We start from the raw sequence: 20,599 nt of genomic DNA, 5'->3' as shown, positions 1-20,599 counted from the left end.
GAGACCTTAGTTCCCCGACTCCCTCTACCCCCAGGCCCCTGTATGGATCTTCTAAGCCTGATGGGGGGGCAGGCTTAGAAGTTGAATCTGGGAGGAAAGAACTCTAATCCAGGCAGAACCAGAGCATTGGCTGGAATGAAACAGTATGGAAGCCCTCTGGTTGATTCATGAGGCTCCAGAAAGAGACCAAGAAAGTGAGTCACAAGGAACAAGAAACGTCCCAGCTCAGAGAGTGGGTGGGAGCCTGTCCTAGATCATGTCACGTGCAGAAGGGACGCCGGGGAGGCATCTGTGTGCCACAAAATAAGCATCACTGTGGTTATTCAGATTCATGTACCCACTGTGTGCCAAGCATGCTTCATTCTCCACCTTCAGTCTGTTATTTTAATTTTCAGTCATTTAGAGCTATGCCATTTCATTCATCCATCCAACAGAAACAGGACATTTGTGACGGCCCTACCATATACTGGGCACTGCGCTAGGCATGACAAATCAAGATGATTGCCTATGATTCCGTTCCAAAAGCATTCTGGTCAATGACCACGATATACAAGGCGCTGTACCGGGTGTGCTGGGGACCCAAAGAGAAGCAGGAAGTGATCCTTGCCCCTAGGTTCTTTGGCCTCTGCTAAGAAGATGACCCTTAGGACATTCAAGTCATTGCTATGAATAACAGGTGTGGCCCCTGTTGCCAGCATCTCACAGGTAGTTATGCATTGTGATTCTTTCCAAAAACCTTCATTAAGCCTTCAGTGCCCAGCAGTCGAGGTCCTATAATTATCTACAGATCCAGCTCCCTGATGTGTACACCTATATCTTCATGCACCTCAATCTGCGTACGCCTGGCCCACAATTCAGTACATGCTCCATGGATTGAATATTGGAATCATCCAAGTGAGATGCTCTATCTAGCCCAAGGGAAGAAAGTGTGGTCTTAGCAAACCTCCCCTCCCCCACTCGGCCCCCACCCCTACCCCTACCCCTCCTGTCTGTCTCTCTCTGTCTCTCAAGACAGGGCTTCGGGAACAATGACAACATCTGGAGTCTCCTCTTGCCTCCTTTACCTGCCTTCCATGGGCCAGGCAGCCAGAGGAGGTGGGGAGGGGAGGCAGAGATGACCAGCGTCTTTTGCGTTCATTTCTCTACCTTTTCCTTGGGGGAAGCAAACGTTTAGCCCACCTCCAATCCACTGAGCGGCCGTTTCTGGGTTGTAGATGGACCGGGGTGAATTCCAACAAGACTCAGTACTGAAGCAGCTGGAGGTCCTCAAAGAGGAGGAGAAGGAGTTTCAGAACCTGAAGGTAAGAATAGTGGCAGGTTAGAAGTCCCAGCTGTGGAAGCCGGTCTTCGGAGCTCCTCCGATGCCCAAGCCTCAGATCCAAACAATGACAGGAAACCGAGAGAGGCCAGAGGTTACCGTGGGGACAGGTGCCTAAGCCAAGACACTCATCTGCCGAAGGAGGCAAGAGAGTTAACGCTGGGGTCCCACTGTTCTCTCCTACAGCTTCCTCACAAACAAAAAATTTTAAACTAAGTATCCATGCTCTGGACAAAAACAAGAAACAGAGTCTGGTTCTCAAATGGCTTTGCACTGCCCTGACATAGTGACACATAGCCAGGGGAGAGAGCCACGGGTTGCATCCCTTTGGGGTCTAGCCTCCCTGTTGGCCCCTGAACACCTTCCAGCCCCCTCCCCTCGGGCACCAGGCTGCTCCTTCCAGCAACACCCCCCCCCCCATGTCCCCAGCTGTCCCCTTCCTCCTGTGTCTCCTTCAGCCCTTCCTGTGTGAAAGAGGACTGGCTCAGCCCAGAAAGCCCCGCTCACGGTCACTGCCCACCCAGTGACGCCGCTCTCGCTCTGGCCCCCTCCCAGGACCCCACCAACGGCTACTACAGCGTCAACACCTTCAAAGAGCACCACTCGACGCCCACCATCTCGCTAAGCAGCTGCCAGCCGGACCTGCGTCCCGCAGGCAAGCAGCGAGTGCCCACAGGCATGTCCTTCACCAACATCTACAGCACCCTGAGCGGCCAGGGCCGCCTGTACGACTACGGGCAGAGGTTCGTGCTGGGCATGGGCAGCTCGTCCATCGAGCTCTGCGAGCGGGAGTTCCAGAGAGGCTCTCTCAGCGACAGCAGCTCCTTCCTGGACACGCAGTGTGACAGCAGCGTCAGCAGCAGCGGCAAGCAGGACGGCTACGTGCAGTTCGACAAGGCCAGCAAGGCCTCCGCCTCCTCCTCCCACCACTCCCAGTCCTCCTCCCAAAACTCTGACCCCAGCCGACCCCTGCAGCGGAGGATGCAGACTCACGTCTGAGGATCCCAGACCCGGGGGCCGGGAAGGGCGGGGGAAGGGGCCGCGCCACCTGCTGGCTCCGCAGAGACTGCGGGGCGGGGGCTGCGCAGAGGACCCCAGAGGCGGCGGCCTCCAGGACAGCCCCCCGCCCCCAGCGCCTCTGCCGCCACCCTCCTCCGAAGCCCTGATCAAGCACAAACTCGGGTCCCCAGCTGCAGCGTGCCAGGGGCGGGGGGGGGGGAGGGGGGGTTACATGGTCAGAGGAGCACATTACGAGTGCGCTGTGCTCCTTACCGGACACTCTGGTCCCCACCCCTTTCCCGGAGGCCCCTCCCACAGGCTCTAGAGGCAGCTATAACTTTGCTTTAATGAAACTGCCGTCTGCTCTCCGGCCTCCCCTTGAGCTCTATATTGCTGCCCCACAGCCCTACCCCTGTGCCTGTGTTCCTCCACAACCCTGGGGAGAAAGGGGGGTGAAGCGCTTCCCAGCACTCAGCTGCCCCAGAGACCCCAGTGCCCCCAGCTGCTCAGAGCCCAGACCCTGGATGCTGAGAAGTCAGAAAACGGCCCTGGAGCATCTCTCCCACCGCACTGGCCGCGGGCCCACCCCCAATTTGTTCGGTGTTTCGTGTCCATACTCTTGCAGTTCTGTCCTTGGACTTGAGGCCTCTGAACTCTGAGGTGGGACTGGGCCAGTCAGAGACTGGTGTCCTGGGAGGGCGAGGGAGGGGCAAGAGGGAACATGGGAACACTTGGGGAAACTCTCGGGACATGCCCCTTGCCAGGCTGTGCGATTCAGAGCCTCCCCACCCACCCCTGCTTCGTGTACTGCCCTACAGCACAATCAGAGTTAATATAAGCAGTGTGAGAGCTTCTCTGGCCAGGGTTCTTCAAATAGTCATTGGAGAGAGTGTTTCCTGGGCCATGAGGGGACCAGAGGTCAAGTCTTTAAAATGGTGAGACTCCCCTTCTCAGCTGATGAATCTCCAGGGGCCTCTACCATCCACACAAGGAACAATGGTCCTGTCTTTAGTAAGACTCCACGGGCAAGAGAGAGTGTATCTACACATCACCCCACCTACTCACCACCTGAAAAGAAATGTTAGGGCCGTTACTCCAACCAATCCATTCTGTCCTTTTGTTCCTGCAGAGCCACAGGAAGAAGCCAAGAGCTCAGGGTATGCTCTGGGATCGCACGCTTCTTTGCCCTTCTTTGATTCGGTTTTCCCAGATAATGAAAGCAGGTGATGGCTCTGGTTGCACTGGCAATAACACCTACAGCAGGCTCCTCTCCTTGTGGTCGGGTTCAAGCCAGAGGGCGTGCAGACACAGGACCCCTGCCATGTTCAGCTCAGAGGCAACGTGGCCATACTGGGCTCTGAAGGGGTCATTCTAGGCCTGTCTCTCAGCAATATTCTGCAAGGGAAGCTGCTTCCGTTAGGGGTTCGGGGCAGGAGGCCCTCTTCAAAGAGTCTATGTCACCAAACACTCTGAGATTCCAATACTGTGAGAATGGCCTTGTTTGAATGGAAGGCTGGAGATAGCGATGGCCGACCAGGTCAGATGGAGAGGTGCGGGCAAGTTAGAGTGCTGGTTCGGGAGCAGGATCCAAATGGAACTTTGGAAAACCCAGTGTCCCTACGGGGGGAGGTTCCTCTTAGGTTAGACCCTCTTTCTCCAACCTTCCCCGGTAATCCTTACCCATCATGAGAAGCTTCATCTCAAAAGTCTGTGCCTCCTTCCATGCACTGATTCCTTGGATGGCCCCAACCACAGGTTCTCTATATGACTCTCATAGCCCCTCCATCCAGAGGAGTGTTCTGCTTCTTCCATATTTCCTATTGCTTCAAAATTCTCCAGTTCCCTAGATAAGTTCTTTTGCAGCCCCCAAGCCCAAGAGGGTGGAAACTGAGAAGAAATGTCGGTGTACATCCCAGTCCCCATCCTGCTCCTAGTACCATTCTGGCCGCACACAGAGGCCAGGATGTTGGCCCCCGCGTGTTCGAGGTTAACCTTGACAAGCCTTCTCCTTTCCCGGACATGTTTTGCCCCCGCCAACAAGAAACAAAAGATCTAAAACCAGATGCAAAATGTCATGGTATATAAAAAGATGACTCAAGATTAGTTTGTTAATCCTCCCAGCCTTCCTCAACCTGGGTGGCAAATCTACCTGCTAAACCGCACCACACCCACCCTGCCCCTGACCCCTTGCCCCTGTCACACACCCAATCCACAGTTCTCAGAATAAGGTGGAGATACCCATTCTGTCCTGGAACCCCAGGTTAAGACAATAACCGGAAGAATAAGTGAGAAACCTATTCTCCCACAGAACAGGAAGAGCTCTCTCCCTCTTGATCATCAGGTACTCCAGGGTAAGAACATGGACGATCATTGGCAAACAGGGAGCACAGGGGCTGCGTGGTCAAGACTCAGCCATGCAGGGCCCAACCCCACGAGCTCTCTCCAGTGCACAAGTACAGCAAAGAATTGCTGAAGGGCCAGGAGGTCACAAGTCAGGCCTTGGTGAAAGAGAAGAACACAGAAGCCTGGAGCTTCTGGAAAGTTGGGGCCTTGAGAAGGAGCCGAGGCTGCACTCCGTACACCCCTCGGTTGTCCCCAGCCGCCTTTACTTCCTGCTGAAGAGGGAGGCTGTAAGAAACTGGTAAAGGGAGGGCTTAAAAAAAAGTTTTCAGGCAGAGGGAAGCCCTGAACTCTCCTGTAGGGGATTTCAAATTAACCGAAATGAGTGCTTTACATTTGTAATCATACTTGACCCTGAGAATTCTACACAGGATCATCATTTTACAGACGGGGGAATGAGGCTTCAAGAAGCCAAAAGATTTGCCCAAGGTCACAGGGCTAACAAGCGGCAAAGGTGACATTTAGACACACGTGATTTCCGCTACAAAATGTTTCCATCCGAAGCGCAAACTCAAGGCCACTGTCATCCCAGAATATGATGAAAATGGCCGACGCTAAAGGCCACCTGCTCATTCCTGCTGTGGGAAGGCTAAGCAAGGACGGACCACAGCTCCGTTAGGAAGGTGGGGGGGGGAGGGGGGACCGGCATCCTCCACCTCAAGTCCCCAGGCGACCTGGAAAGACCTCAACTCCTGGGAAACAAAGCTATGCTGTGTATCCAGTCACCCCCCACCCCACCCCACCCCTACCAAGGCCAGTATCCAGTTTTCTGATAGCTTTAAAATTCATTATTGGCTCCGAATCCCTGGATGGGAGCCCAGTTTCTAATTCTCAGGCTCGCTATCAGTCTGGAAAGCCCGGGGTCATTTCCAGTACTTCTTCAACTTTCATGGAACAGGAAGCACCCTCACGTGGTGAGCTAGAATACCACAGCAAATCCGTTTCTGATGACGCTGATTGTAGCAAGTGCTCTTAAGTAATAGGCCTCGAAGCTGCCTTTGCGCTTCCGGAGTGGAGAGGACCCAGGGAAAAGAAAACAAACATGATGCAGTGCTTGGGAAGCTTCTCAGACCTGGAGAAAAGGAGCCAACAGGAATTCATTCCGTCTCTCACTGCCTGCACTGGAGGCGTACAGGCGACGCAGGGCGTTTGCTATTACGGAATCAGAGTAGAAATCACAAGGTACACACCCCAAGTTCCGTTAGCTCTGCCCAGGTATCGTGTGTGCGGTTTAGGAGGGCACCAGACAAAAAGACCCAGGGGAGTCCCGCCATTAGTTTATGCTTTAGGAAGCTTCTCCACACGATAAACTTTATTAAAACTGAAGTATACGTATTGAAATAGAAACTGTATTTCCGCATAGATTTTTATTTAAAAGACCACTTGGTGTGCCTATTTAAAGAAACATTTTAGACGTAGCCCAATGGCATCTCAGCTAAATCTTACATCTTACTTCCCTTTTACAAAAGTCTGTGAAAAGCCTCTTATCGAAGTTGTTTTTAGGAGATGTAACTGTACACCAGCCATTTGCAGCTTTAGCCTCAAACTTAGCAGCAGTCTTCGAGAATCCCTGAGAAAGAGCTCTCACTCCGATGGTTACTTCTCCTTAACAGTAAGGCTCCAATCATCTTTTCCCCAACCCCCTATGTCTCATTCTTCCTAACTAGGTCATAAACTGGGGGAAATGAGAAAATTTCAAGCGAGTCTTCTTTCTAAAAATAAAGATTTGTTTCCCTGGATGCATACATTTTTGTCATAAGGAGAGGAGGATCATCCCTTCTCTCTCTAACTGCTATTCCTCCTGGGTCCATCTCCCCGCTCCTCTCTAATGGCGAAGTCTTTGACATACACTAAAAGCTTTCATTATTACAGGCCCTGTAGGTTGTTAGGGTCTTGGGGTTTTTTGTGTTTTTTTGGTTTTTTTTTTTAGCTCCTACCCGGCCCTCGTCTTTAAATGGCCTTTTGTGAATATACGCCATTCACAAGCTACATGGTTGAATTGTGGTCTACATCCCTGTGCCACTCCATGTTCCCAGAGCTCCTCTCTGGAACAATCTACTCAGCCCACCCCCAGGTCTGGGACATCCTCAACCCCGGAGCTTCCCGATCAGGGAGCCCGAGCTATGCAAAGGAATCTCCTTCCACTGCTTTTTTTTTTTTTTTTTTAATTTAAATCCAAGTTAGTTAACGTATGCTGTAATAATGATTTCAGGAATAGAATTTAGTGATTCCTCACTTACATATAACACCCAGTGCTCATCCCAGCAAGTGTCCTCCTTAATGCCCCTTGCCCATCTAGCCTATGCCCCTACCCACCTCCCCTCCAGCAACCCTCATTTTGTTCTCTGTATTTAAGAATCTCTTATGGCTTGTCTCCCTCTCTGTTTTTATATTAGTTTTGCTTCCCTTCCCTTATGTGCATCTGTTTTGTATCTTAAATTCCACATATGACTGAAGTCATATGATATTTGTCTTTCTCTGACTGACTTATTTCGCTTAGCATAATACACTTTAGTTCCATCCACGTTGTTGCAAATGGCAAGATTTCATTCTTTTTGATCGCCGAGTAATATTCCAGTGTGTGTGTGTGTGTGTGTGTGTGTGTGTGTGTGTACACCACATCTTCTTTATCCATTCATCCATCGATGGGCATTTGGGCTCTTTCCATACTTTGGCTATTGTTGATAGTGCTGCTAAAAACATTGAGGTGTATGTGCCCCTTTGATATAGCATTCCTGTATCCTTTGGATATATACCCAGTAGTGCAATTGCTGGGTCATAAGGCAGTTCTATTTTTAATTTTTGGAGGAACCTCCATACTGTTTTCCAGAGTGGCTGCACCAGCTTGCATTCCCACCAGCAGTACAAAAGGGATCCTCTTTCTCTGCATCCTTGCCAACATCTGTTCTTGTCTGAGTTGCTAATTTTAGCCATTCTGACAGGTGTGAGGTGGTTCTGATTTGTACTTCTCTGATGATAAGCGATGTTGAGCGTCTTTTCATGTGTCGGTTAGCTATCTGGATGTCCTCTTTGGAGAAGTGTCTATTTATACCTTTTGCCCATTTCTTCACTGGATTATTTGGTTTTTGGGTGTTGATTTTGATACATTCTTTATAAATTTTGGATACTAACCCTTTTTTGATATGTCATTTGCAAATATCTTCTCCCATTCCATTGGTTGCCTTTTAGTTTTGCTGATTGTTTCCTTCACTGTGCAAGAGATTTTATCTTAATGAGGTCCCAATAGTTCATTTTTGCTTTTGTTTCCCTTGTGTCCAGAGACATGTCAAGTAAGAACTTTCTGTAACCGAGGTCAAACAGGTTGTTGCCTGTTTTCCTGTCTAGGATTTTGATGGCTTCCTGCCTTACATTTAGGTCTTTCATCCATTTTGAGTTTATTTTTGTGTCTGGTGTAAGAAAGTGGTCCAGGTTCATTCTTCTGCATGTCGTGTCCAGTTTTCCCAGCACCATTTGCTGAAGAGACTGTCGTTTTTTTCCATTGGATACTCTTTCCTGTTTTATCAAAAATTAGTTGGCCATATGTTTGTGGGTCCATTTCTGGGTTCTCTATCCTGTTCCATTGATCTGAGTGTCTGTTCTTGTGCCAGTACCATACCGTCTTGATGATTACAGCTTTGTAATACATCTTGAAGTCCAGGATTGTGATGCCTCCTGCTTTGGTTTTCTTTTTCAAGATTGCTTTGGCTATTCAGGGTCTTTTCTGGTTCCACACAAATTTTAGGATTGTTTGTTCTAGCTCTGTGAAGAACGCTGGTGTTATTTTGATAGGGATTGCATTGAATATGTAGATTGCTTTGGGTTGTATCGACATTTTAACAATATTTGTTCTTTCACCCCATGAGCATGGAATGTTTTTCATTTTGTGTGTATGTGTGTCTTCTTCAACTTCTTTCAGAATTTTTCTACAGTTTTCAGTGTATAGATTTTTCCTCTTTGGTTAGGTTTATTCTAGGTATTTTATGGGTTTTGGTGCAATTGTAAATGAGATCAGTTCCTTGATTTCTCTTTCTGCTGCTTCATTATTGGTGTGTAGAAATGCAACCAATTTCAATACATTGATTTTATATGCTGTGACTTAGCTGAATTCATGGATCAGTTCTAGCAGTTGTTTGGTGGAATCTTTTGGGTTTTCCATATAGAGTATCATGTCATCTGCGAAGAGTGGAAGTTCGACTTCCTCCTTGCCAATTTGGATGCCTTTTATTCCTTTGTGTTGTCTGACTGCTGAGGCTAGGATTTCCATCACTATGTTGAATAACAGTGGTGAGAGTGGATGTTTCCACTGCTTCTTAACCCTTGTAAGTATCTTGGAACGCTATGAGACCATTCAGTTAATGCTCCCTTATAACTGTCCTCCGTGCAGTGACTCTAAAGTATTAATGTTCAAAGACAAGGGAAATGAAGTCTCAGGAAACAGGTCTTCTTTGGGAGAATTTGGGTCTTAATTAACTGGGGCTTCTCTGAAATCTGTTCCCAATTATGCAAGGGGAAAAGTGCTACTCGGGATAGGAGCTAAATATGGGGATTCATCCCCTTGAAGGTCACCCTCGATTAGGCAAAGACATTGTCAGGGGGATTAAATTAAAAGAAACGACTTTCACCCCTTTGGTAAGGAAATTAAAAGGCCCTGCTGCCCAATGGCAGCGTATTGATGACACTAATGGACTTGCACTTGAGAGAAATACTGAATTGGAGAAGGGATTTTTTGGATGAAAACCTCCTCTCTGACTTTTAATTTAAAAGTTTCTCTAGCTCTCCTGCCAAGCAGGGTCTCCATCAGTGGGACATAAATCCACAGAGAAAAGAGAACTGAACTGGAGAGAATCTCCCTACCAGACTCTAATTTCTACTCTTGTGAGTTTTTTTTCCCCAGGAGAGAAACACATTTTTAAGCAGGAGAAGATACTCCTTAAGTGTTAAAGTTGGTGATGTATGTAAACAGTGTTTTAGGAAGCCTCAGAATAATAGATGGTTCTGGAATAGCTTAGTTCAGTAATTCCAACTTCTATCCCCTGGGGTGATTTCAACATCTGAGCCTTCTATCATTGCGTCCACCCAGCTCCACCCTCCCAGTCTTGAGAGAAAGCCATGCCTCTCTTGAGGGGTGGGTGGGCTTTAATTGTTGGTCTTCCTTGGGACCCTGAAATCAACCCCCAAAAGTTCATTTTCCCCCTAAGACTTCTGTCAGATCCTCTGTGCTAACCCTCCTAGACAGGACGGTGGTCTCTCCCACCTGCTCCCAGCTCTGACACCTAACGAGACTCGAGGGTCACTGCTCGGGCACAGGATCCCCAAAATCTCTCACAGGAGAGGTAAACTCACCGAGAAGGAACTGGACAGGAAAACGGGCTATCACTACAGACACTCACACGTCCGTCCCTCCTTAAACTTTTAAGTTGGAAAGGTTTCCTGACTCCACATCTGGTACAGAACCACGGGGATACTCAAAACTAACAAATCGTTTTCTGAAGCTATAATTAAGACATCAAAAAGGTCAGAGGGTCTAGAGGAGAGCGTCCCAACTCTGACACTGTCCTTCTCAACCTGAGTTTAGGAACCTCCTGTCATATGCCGCATGCCATCAAAATGGATCCTGTCGCCCAAGAAACCACACTCTCCAAAAACCCGGAAGGCAACTGACTTCAGCTTGAAAACCACTACCAGAGAACACTTTGAACTCACTGTTCATTGTGTGATTAGGCCAAGCCTGCAGTTGAGTCATTTTCACCAATGTCTTACTTTCTCCTACTTAGCTTGTGGGTGATTTGAAGACAAAGGCTTTTCTGTTAACCGGCCATGTTACTCAGTACCTGGGCAAATATTTGGCCTTCCAGATGTGTGTACCTCACCTGTTTCATAGGCTTTCTGGTATTTTTCACCATGCAAGGCAGCTTTCCAACCTAATATTTATATCATACTTTACAGTCTACACAATGTTTTCCCAACCATATTCCCATTAGGTCCTTAGAACCTCATTGTGAGATAGGCATGCATTTTTACAGATGGAGGGACAGAGGGGTGCTTGGCTCATTACATGACCCAGCAGGGAGAACCCACGATCCAACCACCGCCCCGTATTTTGTGTGTGCTACACCTTGCTGCCTCGAAGCCAGAACTGTTTCCAAGCTCAATTTTTTTCATAAGCTAGACAGCCTCTGGGGTAAAACAACTGGATGTACTTATGTCTTCGGAAAGTGTAAATAAAAACCCGAACTGTCCAAAATGAAGGCAACGCCATGTGATGTGAATATAGAGTATCATTTAAATGGGTTCCTGAGCTACGTAAAAGGCCTAAACTCTGTCTTGCCCACTTAGGTGGTCGAGCTGGGCGTCCCTTCGCTTCTCCAGGCCTCAGTTTCCCTCTCTGTGGAGGAGGGCTGGTCCTAGAGTCTACACTGGATGAAGATCTCTTCCGCTCCCTTGCTGTCCAAGCCTGTTTCACCCCGGCCTCTGCGGTGAACTCAACGTAGGTCACGCAAAGGAGGCCCAGCGGGAGGCAGAGGAGCCCTGGTCTGCCTTTCCTGAGCAAACTGGGACAGAAGGGCGCGGACCCCGTAGCCCGCCCCGTCATCCCTCTGCAGCCCGGCAGCCGTAGCCAGGGGCCTGAGCGGGTTGCCAGGGAGGCGCCGGCCAAGGACGAGGCGGGGCGCTGGGGTCGGCGGGCGCCCCGAGAGGCCTCCGGGCGGACTGCGGGAGGTCCCCTCTCCGCCTTGGCCACCCCCACCCGGTTCCCACGGCCGCCAAGGCCAGCCCCGAGCCCGCGCCCACGACGCATGCGCGCCCCAGCCTCGGCCACCGGCGCTGGGGGCGGGGCAGGCCGAGCGCAGTTGCCGCGGCGCCCGAACACCCGCCCGCGGGAGAAAGGCGCGCGTGTCTAATTAACACAGCTCAAGGACACCAGGGATTAGGATGGGCTGTGCGCGCAGACCTTAGAGTTGAAAGAGGCCATGAGATCATCCTGAAGTCTAGACTGCTGGAGCAGTGGTTCTGGGTGCTTGTTAAAATTCCAGATTCCTGGGCCTCATCCCCAGCGGCCTGGATGCGACCCAAGAATCCATTCTTTACATCACCCTCCAGTTAATTCTGGCATAAGTGGTCATTGGCTTGGCCCACCCTCTCATTTCAATGAGTATACGAGTCGGATCATAGACATAGAAATGATTGGCCCAGGGGCGTCTGGGTGGCTCGGTTAAGAGTCCAACTTAGTTCAGGGCATGATCTCCCGGCTAGTGGGTTCAAGCCCTGCATCGGGCTCTGTGGTGACAGCTCAGAGCCTGGAGCCTGCTTCGGATTCTGTGTCTCCCTCTATCTGCCCCTCTCCCGCTCCCGCTCTGTCTCTCTCACGTGCAAATATAAATACACGTTTAAAGGGGCGCCTGGGTGGCGCAGTCGGTTAAGCGTCCGACTTCAGCCAGGTCACGATCTCGCGGTCCGTGAGTTCGAGCCCCGCATCGGGCTCTGGGCTGATGGCTCAGAGCCTGGAGCCTGTTTCCGATTCTGTGTCTCCCTCTCTCTCTGCCCCTCCCCCGTTCATGCTCTGTCTCTCTCTGTCCCAAAAATAAATAAACGTTGAAAAAAAAATTAAAAAAAAATACACGTTTAAAAAATGAAAAAAAGAAACGATTGGCCCAAGATCGTACCGAATGAAGTGGCAGAGCCTGGTGTCCCAAATTTGTGGACTTGCACTCAAGTGCTTTCCCCTCCGGTTCCGTCCTTCCCCTCCTGCCTCATGTTCAGGGCATGTTTAATAAGTACCAGGCAGGCTGGAAGGCAGTTCATTTCCATTGGTTGAGCTAAGTGAAGAATGACAGTCCCTTTCTCAGAACACCAAAGAATCCCGTCCAGCGACTCCACATCAAAGCTCGACTCCTGGCTCTGACCTTGGGCCAGTACTGACTCACTCTGCGTTGGGGTTGGGGCATCCTGGAGAGAGCTAAGCCCACCAGAGGGAACGGTGACCAATTTGGGTGTATACGCTCCCTCCCCGTACACACCCCTTGTCAGTATGTCAGTGTGAAAGACTCTGCATATGGCATTAGAGGCATAACCCAACAAGAATGTAAAATGCTCCCGTGTCTTTATGCATGTGTGTGGAGTTGCAGGGGAGGCGGGGGCAGGGTCTGACCCATCCAAGTGTGCTGGATTCTGGCTCAAGTTTAGGCGTGTTCAGTAACAGGCAGTGGCCCCAGTCCAGGACAGCTGGATCATATGTGCTGACAGCCACTTTCAATGGCCCTGGATGGGGAAATGGACACTCCCTTGCATACCCTCACGAGAAGCTGAGAAGCCGCTGGGGAAGCATCAGGGATAAGCAGAGATAAGATCCCTGCACAGGTTCGCACCCCTGCTAGAGTCAGCCGGTTGTCCCCCGTCTCCTCCCAGGTCAAAGCCTGGGAGACAAAGCCTGCCCCTGTAGAGAGGGGAGGGGGCTTGCGGCTGCAGATGCTGGGACCTATTTGCTTTCAGAATTCCCCTCTCCCCTGGAGGGAGAGCAGCTAGCCAAGCAATTACACCAGGCGATTCCATTGCCAGTGACGGTCCTCAGGACCGTTCCGTGGCACGAGGTTGGGTGTTTTCAAGGCTACTCCGACACTCGGTCCAGGAGTATGTCAGCTGCCTCTGCTTCTCCCAAATCTCTGCCCCTCTTTATCTGTCCTGACCCAGCCTCGCTGTCTCAAAACCTCAAAGCTGCAACTCTTTCCGAGAAAGCCAGGAACACAGCTGTGAGTCCCATTCCCTGTGGGGGAGTTCCAGCTCTCCCTCCTGGCTCCAGATGTAAAGGAACAGCTGTGGGGGTGGCAAGATGCCTAGCTGGCAGCTAAGTGGGGCCTGGGAAGATGGAGAACAAAGCAGGGAGATACAGGCAAATGGCAGGGCTCTCGTAATTCTAGAGACTCGGGGAAAACAGCATTTTGTCCCCTGGCCCGGCAACTGGCTGGATGGGCCTTGCCAAATCCCTCAGACGTTGCCTGAGTCCTGCCCATCCCCATCCTGGCAGCCTGGGCCACTGGCAAGACCTTCTCTAAACTCCATTTTATGATTCCCACTTAATCTGAGAAAGGAAACTTGGCTTCCTTTGTCTGGCTCCACCCCTGCCCTCAGACGCACACCTCCCAGCATGAGGTTCTAGAAGCTTAAGGCTGGAGAGGGAAAGACAGGGAGTGGGGGGAGGGTTCTGCCACTCCCATCTGGCATCCTCCCACCCCCTCCTACCTCTGGAACGTTAAACCAGGATGCAAGACGCCAGGTTGGCTGTCCAGAGACGGGCTGCTCTGGGCCCCACCTGCTCGCCTGGCTGCACCAGGATGACAACGTATGACTTGGCACCGAGCGCCAAACCCAGTAACCATTTCCGGAAGGACCATGGCCTACGCTGGGTCCCACGGGGTCCCAGAGCCACTGCCGGTCTTTAGCAACCCTGTCTACTGCTGGGACAGGGGGCCCCCTGCCGTGATCCACTGCCCCATCCATGCTCTCCCCAACTTGAAGGACACAGGGTATCACAACTCCTTCCGTTTTAGGAAAAATAGTTTAATGATAGGTTTCAAACCTCTTTTCTAGACGAGGTCCCATTCTCCGTGGAACCCCCATACCAGTGCTCTTCCCATGCCTGCTGGGAGGTAGCAGCCCCTCTCTGGAGGGCACCCACCCACTCCGGACATCCCTGCCCTCCTGGGAGGCCTGCTCTGGGTCTAGGCTTTGGTGGGCCCAGCACTTTCGTGTTTTTTATAAAAAGCGGGCAGAACACTGTACTATGCCCTCTCTTCCAGATGCCATGGGACCAGCCCATGGCACATTCCTACCTTTTAATTAAATAGCCCATTAAATAACCTCCCGGTGCTGGTGGAGAAGGGATGCCACAGCCAACAGACCCCATGCCTCGAACGGCCTCCCACCACCCCAGGGCCTCCACCCTGACGGGATCGGGCCTCCACAAGAGCAGCCCGGGGCACGGCCTCATCTCAGATCTGGCCAGTACCAGGACCCCTCTCCACACAGGGGACGGTGAGTCCAGGCAGGTCCTGCTGGTGCCAGGCACCCCCACAGCCAGGGATGGGGCCGCTCAGGTGGCAGAGCGGGCAGACTGTTGGGTAGAACTCCTGCCCAAGTCAGAAGAAGGTGAGGTTCTTGACTGCTCCAATCTCCAGCATCCGCTTGATGGCCAGGGCCTCTTGGGAGACGTTGTGGCCTGACCCCTGTGGAGACAGCCAAGGAAGCAAACTGAAGGACTCCCAGGGACCTCCCTGGCCCAAGAAGGTGCCTCTGGTGCTCCCCACGGCTCTGCACTTCCGGGACCTCCCTTCCCCGTGCTGGCTCCCACAGGGAAGAAAGGGCCCGTGTGGCCAGACACAGAGGACTCCGGCCAGGAGTCCAGGGGTCTCGGTTCCAGTTCTGACCCTCTGAGTTCCTCACCACGAGCCACCTCTGGGCCCCTGGCACCACTCTCACTCACCCAGTGTCCCCAGCCCCGCCCCACCCAGCTCGGAAGCAGGGGCCGCTTACCGCCATGGATTTGAGCGTGATCTGTTCGTAGTAGTGAATGGTCTGCTTCCTGTTGTGGGCGTCTGGGTAGCCAAAGCCAGCGATGTGCACCAGGTCGCAGAGGTGGAGTGCCAGGGTGATGGCCAGCAGGCCTGTGGTGGGCTTCTGAGGGACAAGGGGGTGGGGAAATATTAGAGGGAGCCCTTCTGCCTTCCCCGCCTTCTAGGCCAGCGCTCTGCAACAGACTCTGTCATCTCGGCGGTATTCTTCATGTCCCGTCTATACAGCAGTCACCAGCCTCGTACGGCTACTGGGCATAGGGGCGGGGCTCGTGCAGCGGCAGTAGAGCTGGATCTCTTCCTTTATTTAATTTTACACTTAATTAATTTAACTTTTTAAATTTAAATAGCCACAAGTGGCTCATGGCTACCAGACTGGACAGTATAACCCAACGCGTCGCAGGGAGGTTTGGGCCTTTCAGGCATGATGATGGCACTCAGGATGATAATGGTGATGACAATAATAATAATAATAATAATAATAACATCTATTACCTTTTAAGCACTTACTGTGTGCCAGACACTATGTTAAGCATCTTACCCAGTATAATATATTATTGCCTCCAATTCTCACAAAAACACTTTGAGGTAGACCTTATGATGGGCCCCGTTTTACCAATGGGGAAACTGAGGCTTACAACTGTTAAAAAAAACTTGCTCAAGGAGTGGAAAGGCTCTGCTCTCCGCCTCGGAAAACCTCATCTCTTTCAGAAAACCCGGGCTCTCTCACTCACGGGCCGTGGGCCTCGTGATGAGGGTGGGGTGGGCTCTCCCCTTCCGTGAAGTGGGGACAGCACCCTCTGGGCTGCTATGGGGACCTACCTTCTCCATCCCTAATTCATCGATGGGGAGGGGCAACCTGATACCCTAGGCTCGCAAATCCTGCCTTCCTCAGCTCCGGCAACCTGCCTTGCCGACCACTTGAGCTGCCCGCTCCCATTTAGGAACCACTCCCTAGACCTTGTCAGGCCTCCCACTGCCAGGTTTTTCCTGGTGTCCCTGCCGAGCTCTCCTGTTGATTCAGCTGTCCCTTCCTGCCTGGGCCTTCTGTTCCACCCCTGCTGCTTCCACCACCACTGCGTTATCTTATCCAGTTCGCACCTTTGCCGAACCCCATCTCCATGGCCTTCGAGCCAGCTCTGCCTAGACACGGGCTCCTGAAACTTGCCAGACTCTCCCCTCCCCGCCGAACCCCCTCTATTGGTTCAGCACGTTGCCGTCCAGCCAGCTGTCTAAGCCGGAAACCTAGAATTGTTATAAATCTCTCCACTTCACTGAGAAATAAATGGTGTCGCAGGAGATCCCTAAGATAACCCCCAATGACCCCTGAGTGCCTACAAATCTGAGATATATTACATTATACTACTCCAGAGGTGCCATCGGCCGTAAGATAGAGAGAGAATCCTGGTGGGTTTGACCTAATCACCTGAGCTTTTTGCCTCTGGGTCTAGAGGGGGGCCATGGAGGAAGTCAGGGGTGTGAAGCACAAGAAGGATTTATCATGTCATTGTTGGCTGGAAGGCGGATGGGGGCTGTATCGTAAGAAACACGCATAATCTCTAAGACCCGAGGGTGTCAAGGCTGAGAACCGGCAAAGGAAACGAGACCTCAGTCCTGAAACCACAAGGAACTGAATTCCTCTGACAAGAAGAATCTCGGGGGTGCCTGGGTGGCTCAGTCGGTTAAGCCTCCAACTCTTGATTCCAGCTCAGGTCATGATCCCACGGTTCGCGAGTTTGAGCCCCGCGTCTGCTCTGCGCTGACAGCTCGGAGCCCGCTTGGAATTCTGTCTCCTTCTCTCCCTGCCCCTCCTCCACTCACTCTCTCTCACTTTCAAAATGCATAAGTAAACATTTAAAAATATTTGTAAACAAAAAGGATCTTGGAAGCGCATTCTCCCCCCTCAGCCTCCAGGTAAGAACTCAGTCCAGCTGCCAAGTGGATTTCAGCCTTGGACACCCTGCGCAGAGAAGCCAGCCGTCGTGCTGAACTTCTGGCCTCCAGAACTGTGAAGGCCATCAACAGGTATTGCTTTAGGCCACTCAACTGTGGTGGTTTGTGAGGTGGGCAGCAATGGGAAATGACTACATCAGGGACATCTCTTCCCATTCCCTTCCCATGCCCGGCTCCGGCCTTCCCCTTCTGCCCCACACCCCATCAGGGCCCTAAAACGTCACCTTGCTGCTCCCCTCCAACCTCACTTGCACTAGAACTCAATGCTGGAGAAGCTGGCTGGTCTTGCCAAAAGAAATACCTTTTCCCCAAGTCTCTGCCCGATGGGCCCCATGACCCCTCAAGGCCCAACTCCAACCTCCTCTGGGTGGGGCCGGGGGGGGGGGCGCTCCCAGGCAGCCCCAGGCAGAGGTCTGCCCCTCCCCCCAGATCCTACAACATTTGAAACGACTCTCTATTAGCGCATTCTGCCACTCCATGTTGCAACCCGTGTGTTTATTCTGCTGGACTGAGTGTCCTTAGGGCAAGGTACAGGCCTTACCCCTCCCAAGCATGCAAATTTGGGGCTGGAACTGACCAGCTACAAAAGGAGGCATTCAACATATGGAGCTAAATCATAGTAGATGTTCAGTGAAGAATAAAATTATCTATTCAAAATTTGGCACATAGAGTGAGCACCCACTGTGTACCAAGCTCCATAACAGGCATGTTACAGAATCATGTTTTTTTAATTCTACAAGGGCCTTAAGAAGTCAGTCCTAATACTGTCCCCACCACACAGATAAGGAGAGCGAGGCTCAAAGTGGCTGATCTGCCCAAGGCCATAGAGTAAGCAGGACAGCCGAGTCCCATCTGTGTTTGCTGGTTGCCTCTGAAACTATCCCACACAGCTTCTCTGCGAGCTCAGAGGACATGTGCGGAAGTCCTTGGGAAGGTACGAGCTGGTGGCTAAACTGTAACTTGCAAAACTATACCATGACTCCCAAAATTGACACGTCGCACCAAGCCAAGACAAACTGAAGCTCCTTTAATTCATTCTGACTAATACGTTCCAATGTTAAGATCACAGATAAAGTGACCTAACAGCAACTGCACAGATTCAGGTTGCTCCAAAGTCAAGGCCGTGGACGGTCCCAGCAACTCCCTAGTTTATAAGTTCTGACCAGTGCCTACCAAAACCTCGAACTCCGGCCCCACGCCGTATACAGACCCTTCCCTCACTCCCCGCTCTGCAGATGCCCCATGGTTCTAAAAAGAGCTCACTCTCCCTTCCTGCAGACTTCAAACAAACCAGACTGAATACAGGGGTGCGCCTGGAGGCGTGGTCCAGAGGCCGTCACAGGTGCTGCTCAAATGCCAACTGTCGTCTCTGTTGTTACTTTCCCCTCTCACGGGGTCCTCCGAGGATATTCCCAGGCCTCTAGAAATGTCCCAGCCCGACGCTCTGGCTTCCCTGCCCACAGCCCCACCATCACCTGCTTAATCTTGCGAGGCTGCTGCATGGGCAGGTTCAGCAGTTTGTCAGCTGCGATCTCCATGAAGAAGGGGTTGAGAATCCGCACCTGTCTGGGGTTGACGTCCCAGATGAGGGGAGGCTGCTTCCAGAAGCCCTTTCGCACCTAGAGGGCACAGGGTTGGAAGGGAGATATGAGGATGTGAGGACCTTTATCAAGTCCAGCCCGGTGGTCATCAGAGGTGGGGTCCATGAGGTGGCAGAGGCCCTCGGGAATGAGGGGTGAGAAGGGGAGGGAGGTGGAGGCCAGCGCCGGAGAGGGGAAGGGAGACCGGAGGAGAGAATCAGGGGGAGAGAGAAAGGAGGGCACTCCCCAGGGGAGGCCAGGTGACACAGTGTTTAGAATATGGGGTCCAACCACTGCCCACTTCCAAGGATATCCAAACAGGTGGAAGGGGCTTGAGTTTGAGGTTGTCGAAACATCTGGCAAAAATGCGAGATGAGACCATTCAGCATTTGACTGGATGGAAAAAAAGACACAGTGGACCCAACCCGGAAGGGCAGATGTCCTGTTCTAACCTATACCCTGCCTGGAGGTCACTACCGACCATTTCCTCTGCCCCAGGTTTCTCACACATATTCTGGCAGCTTCCGTGTCCCAGGCAGCCTCAAGCCTGGGCTGCCCCTGGCTACCGCCACCTGGCTCCTGCAGTCCGTCAGGCCCCGGCTGCTGGGGTGGCTTCTCAGAAGCCCCACAGAACATGGGGTTCACGCCTTCCCCTCCTGGCCTCTTCAGGACCACAGGGCAGACACGGTGGAGCATGACATCCTGAGACAGGCAGTGTCCCATCCCTGGGCCTCGACCCCTCCCCTCCCAGTCTCCCCACTCACCCTCTTCTTATCACTCAGGATGGTCTCAATCCAGTGGAAGTCCATTGCCTTGAAAGCTACCAGGACAAGGAGTGTGTCTGGATTGTTCTCCACTTTGGGGTTGAAGTGGGCAGACTCAGGGTAGAAGAGCCGCATGGTGGTCTTGGAGCCCACGTCGCCCTCATAGCCAGCCACTGGGGCGTTGTTCAATCTGGGAGGCGGGGTGGAGGGCGCCCGTCACCCAGAGCCCCGCTGGCCCATCTACAGTCACTCCCAAGCAGAAGGGGCGAGGGCCAGTCCCACAGACCTGATGACCACGTCGTACTTGTTGATGGCGTCTCCCAGCGAGCTATTGCGAAGCCGGTGCCCGTTCCCCACCACCACGCAGCGGCGACATTTGAGACTGCCAACGGGAGAGGGTGATCAGCCCCAGGAGTGACCCCTGCTCCTGCTCCACTCAACCCCTGCCCTGGGTCTGCCTGGGGCCTGGCTTAGGATTCCTTTCCAGGCCACCTCGGCCCTTGATCCCCACGGACCAGGCGTCTCCCGTGGGTCCTGCTTTCGCGCTCCTGCTGACTCCACAGCCCTGGGCTTTGACAGGAGAGGAGACTGAGCAGAGCACAGAAGACACAGGAGGAACGGAGGGAAACCCCTGGCTGGGGGGGACTAATAAGAAGCCCCATTTCAAAGCCCCCTCGCCTGCTGCCCAGGCCTGCCCGTTGCCACGGCGACACCCTGCCCGCTACAGCCCCCTGGATGCTGGGGCTCAGTTGCCGTGGACACTGGCGTCCCTGCCTCCTCTGGAGACAGGCAGGCCAGGAAGAAGGGTCAAATTGGCCACAGGGGACCAGAGACAGGAAGGCTCACTGGGAGAAGCTGGCCCACGACTGGCACCTGGGACCTGGGGGCAGGAAGGGAAAGGCGTTCAGACCCAGTGCAAGGAGCGGCTCCTTACCTCTGGATGCTCTCTGGAATGGAGTAGCTGGTGATAGCTAGAACCCGGAGAAGCAGGTCCTCTACAAAAAGATGAGGATAGGGAGGGGT

General features: G+C 52.3%; 2 protein-coding genes across 6 annotated transcripts in view; one reads left to right on the top strand and one right to left on the bottom strand.

Moving 5' to 3' along the window:
* The window catches only part of KIRREL3 (kirre like nephrin family adhesion molecule 3), a 143,402-nt gene extending 141,085 nt beyond the window's left edge, over positions 1-2,317 (top strand). The window contains exons 16-17 of the mRNA XM_047071955.1: positions 1,215-1,301; positions 1,874-2,317. Of these exons, the coding sequence (XP_046927911.1) occupies positions 1,215-1,301; positions 1,874-2,317 (531 nt within the window). The remainder of the gene's footprint in view (positions 1-1,214; positions 1,302-1,873) is intronic.
* Positions 2,318-14,248: 11,931 nt separating this feature from the next.
* The window catches only part of ST3GAL4 (ST3 beta-galactoside alpha-2,3-sialyltransferase 4), a 33,575-nt gene continuing 27,224 nt past the window's right edge, over positions 14,249-20,599 (bottom strand). For all 5 annotated transcript variants that reach the window (XM_047070706.1, XM_047070709.1, XM_047070707.1 and 2 more), the window contains 6 exons: positions 20,511-20,571; positions 19,863-19,958; positions 19,577-19,766; positions 18,708-18,851; positions 15,242-15,385; positions 14,249-14,934 (listed from right to left, as the gene is read on the bottom strand). In XM_047070706.1, coding sequence (XP_046926662.1) covers positions 14,848-14,934; positions 15,242-15,385; positions 18,708-18,851; positions 19,577-19,766; positions 19,863-19,958; positions 20,511-20,571 — 722 coding nt within the window. In that variant the 3' untranslated portion in view covers positions 14,249-14,847. The remainder of the gene's footprint in view (positions 14,935-15,241; positions 15,386-18,707; positions 18,852-19,576; positions 19,767-19,862; positions 19,959-20,510; positions 20,572-20,599) is intronic.

This window comes from Lynx rufus, unplaced genomic scaffold, assembly GCF_022079265.1.
Source record: "Lynx rufus isolate CCGP_SWC_20201006 ecotype Redwood Valley unplaced genomic scaffold, mLynRuf1.p SCAF_9, whole genome shotgun sequence".
Taxonomy (NCBI): Eukaryota; Metazoa; Chordata; class Mammalia; order Carnivora; family Felidae; genus Lynx; species Lynx rufus.
Note: the sequence above shows the minus strand (reverse complement) of the source record. Positions and strands in the feature narration are given on the sequence as shown.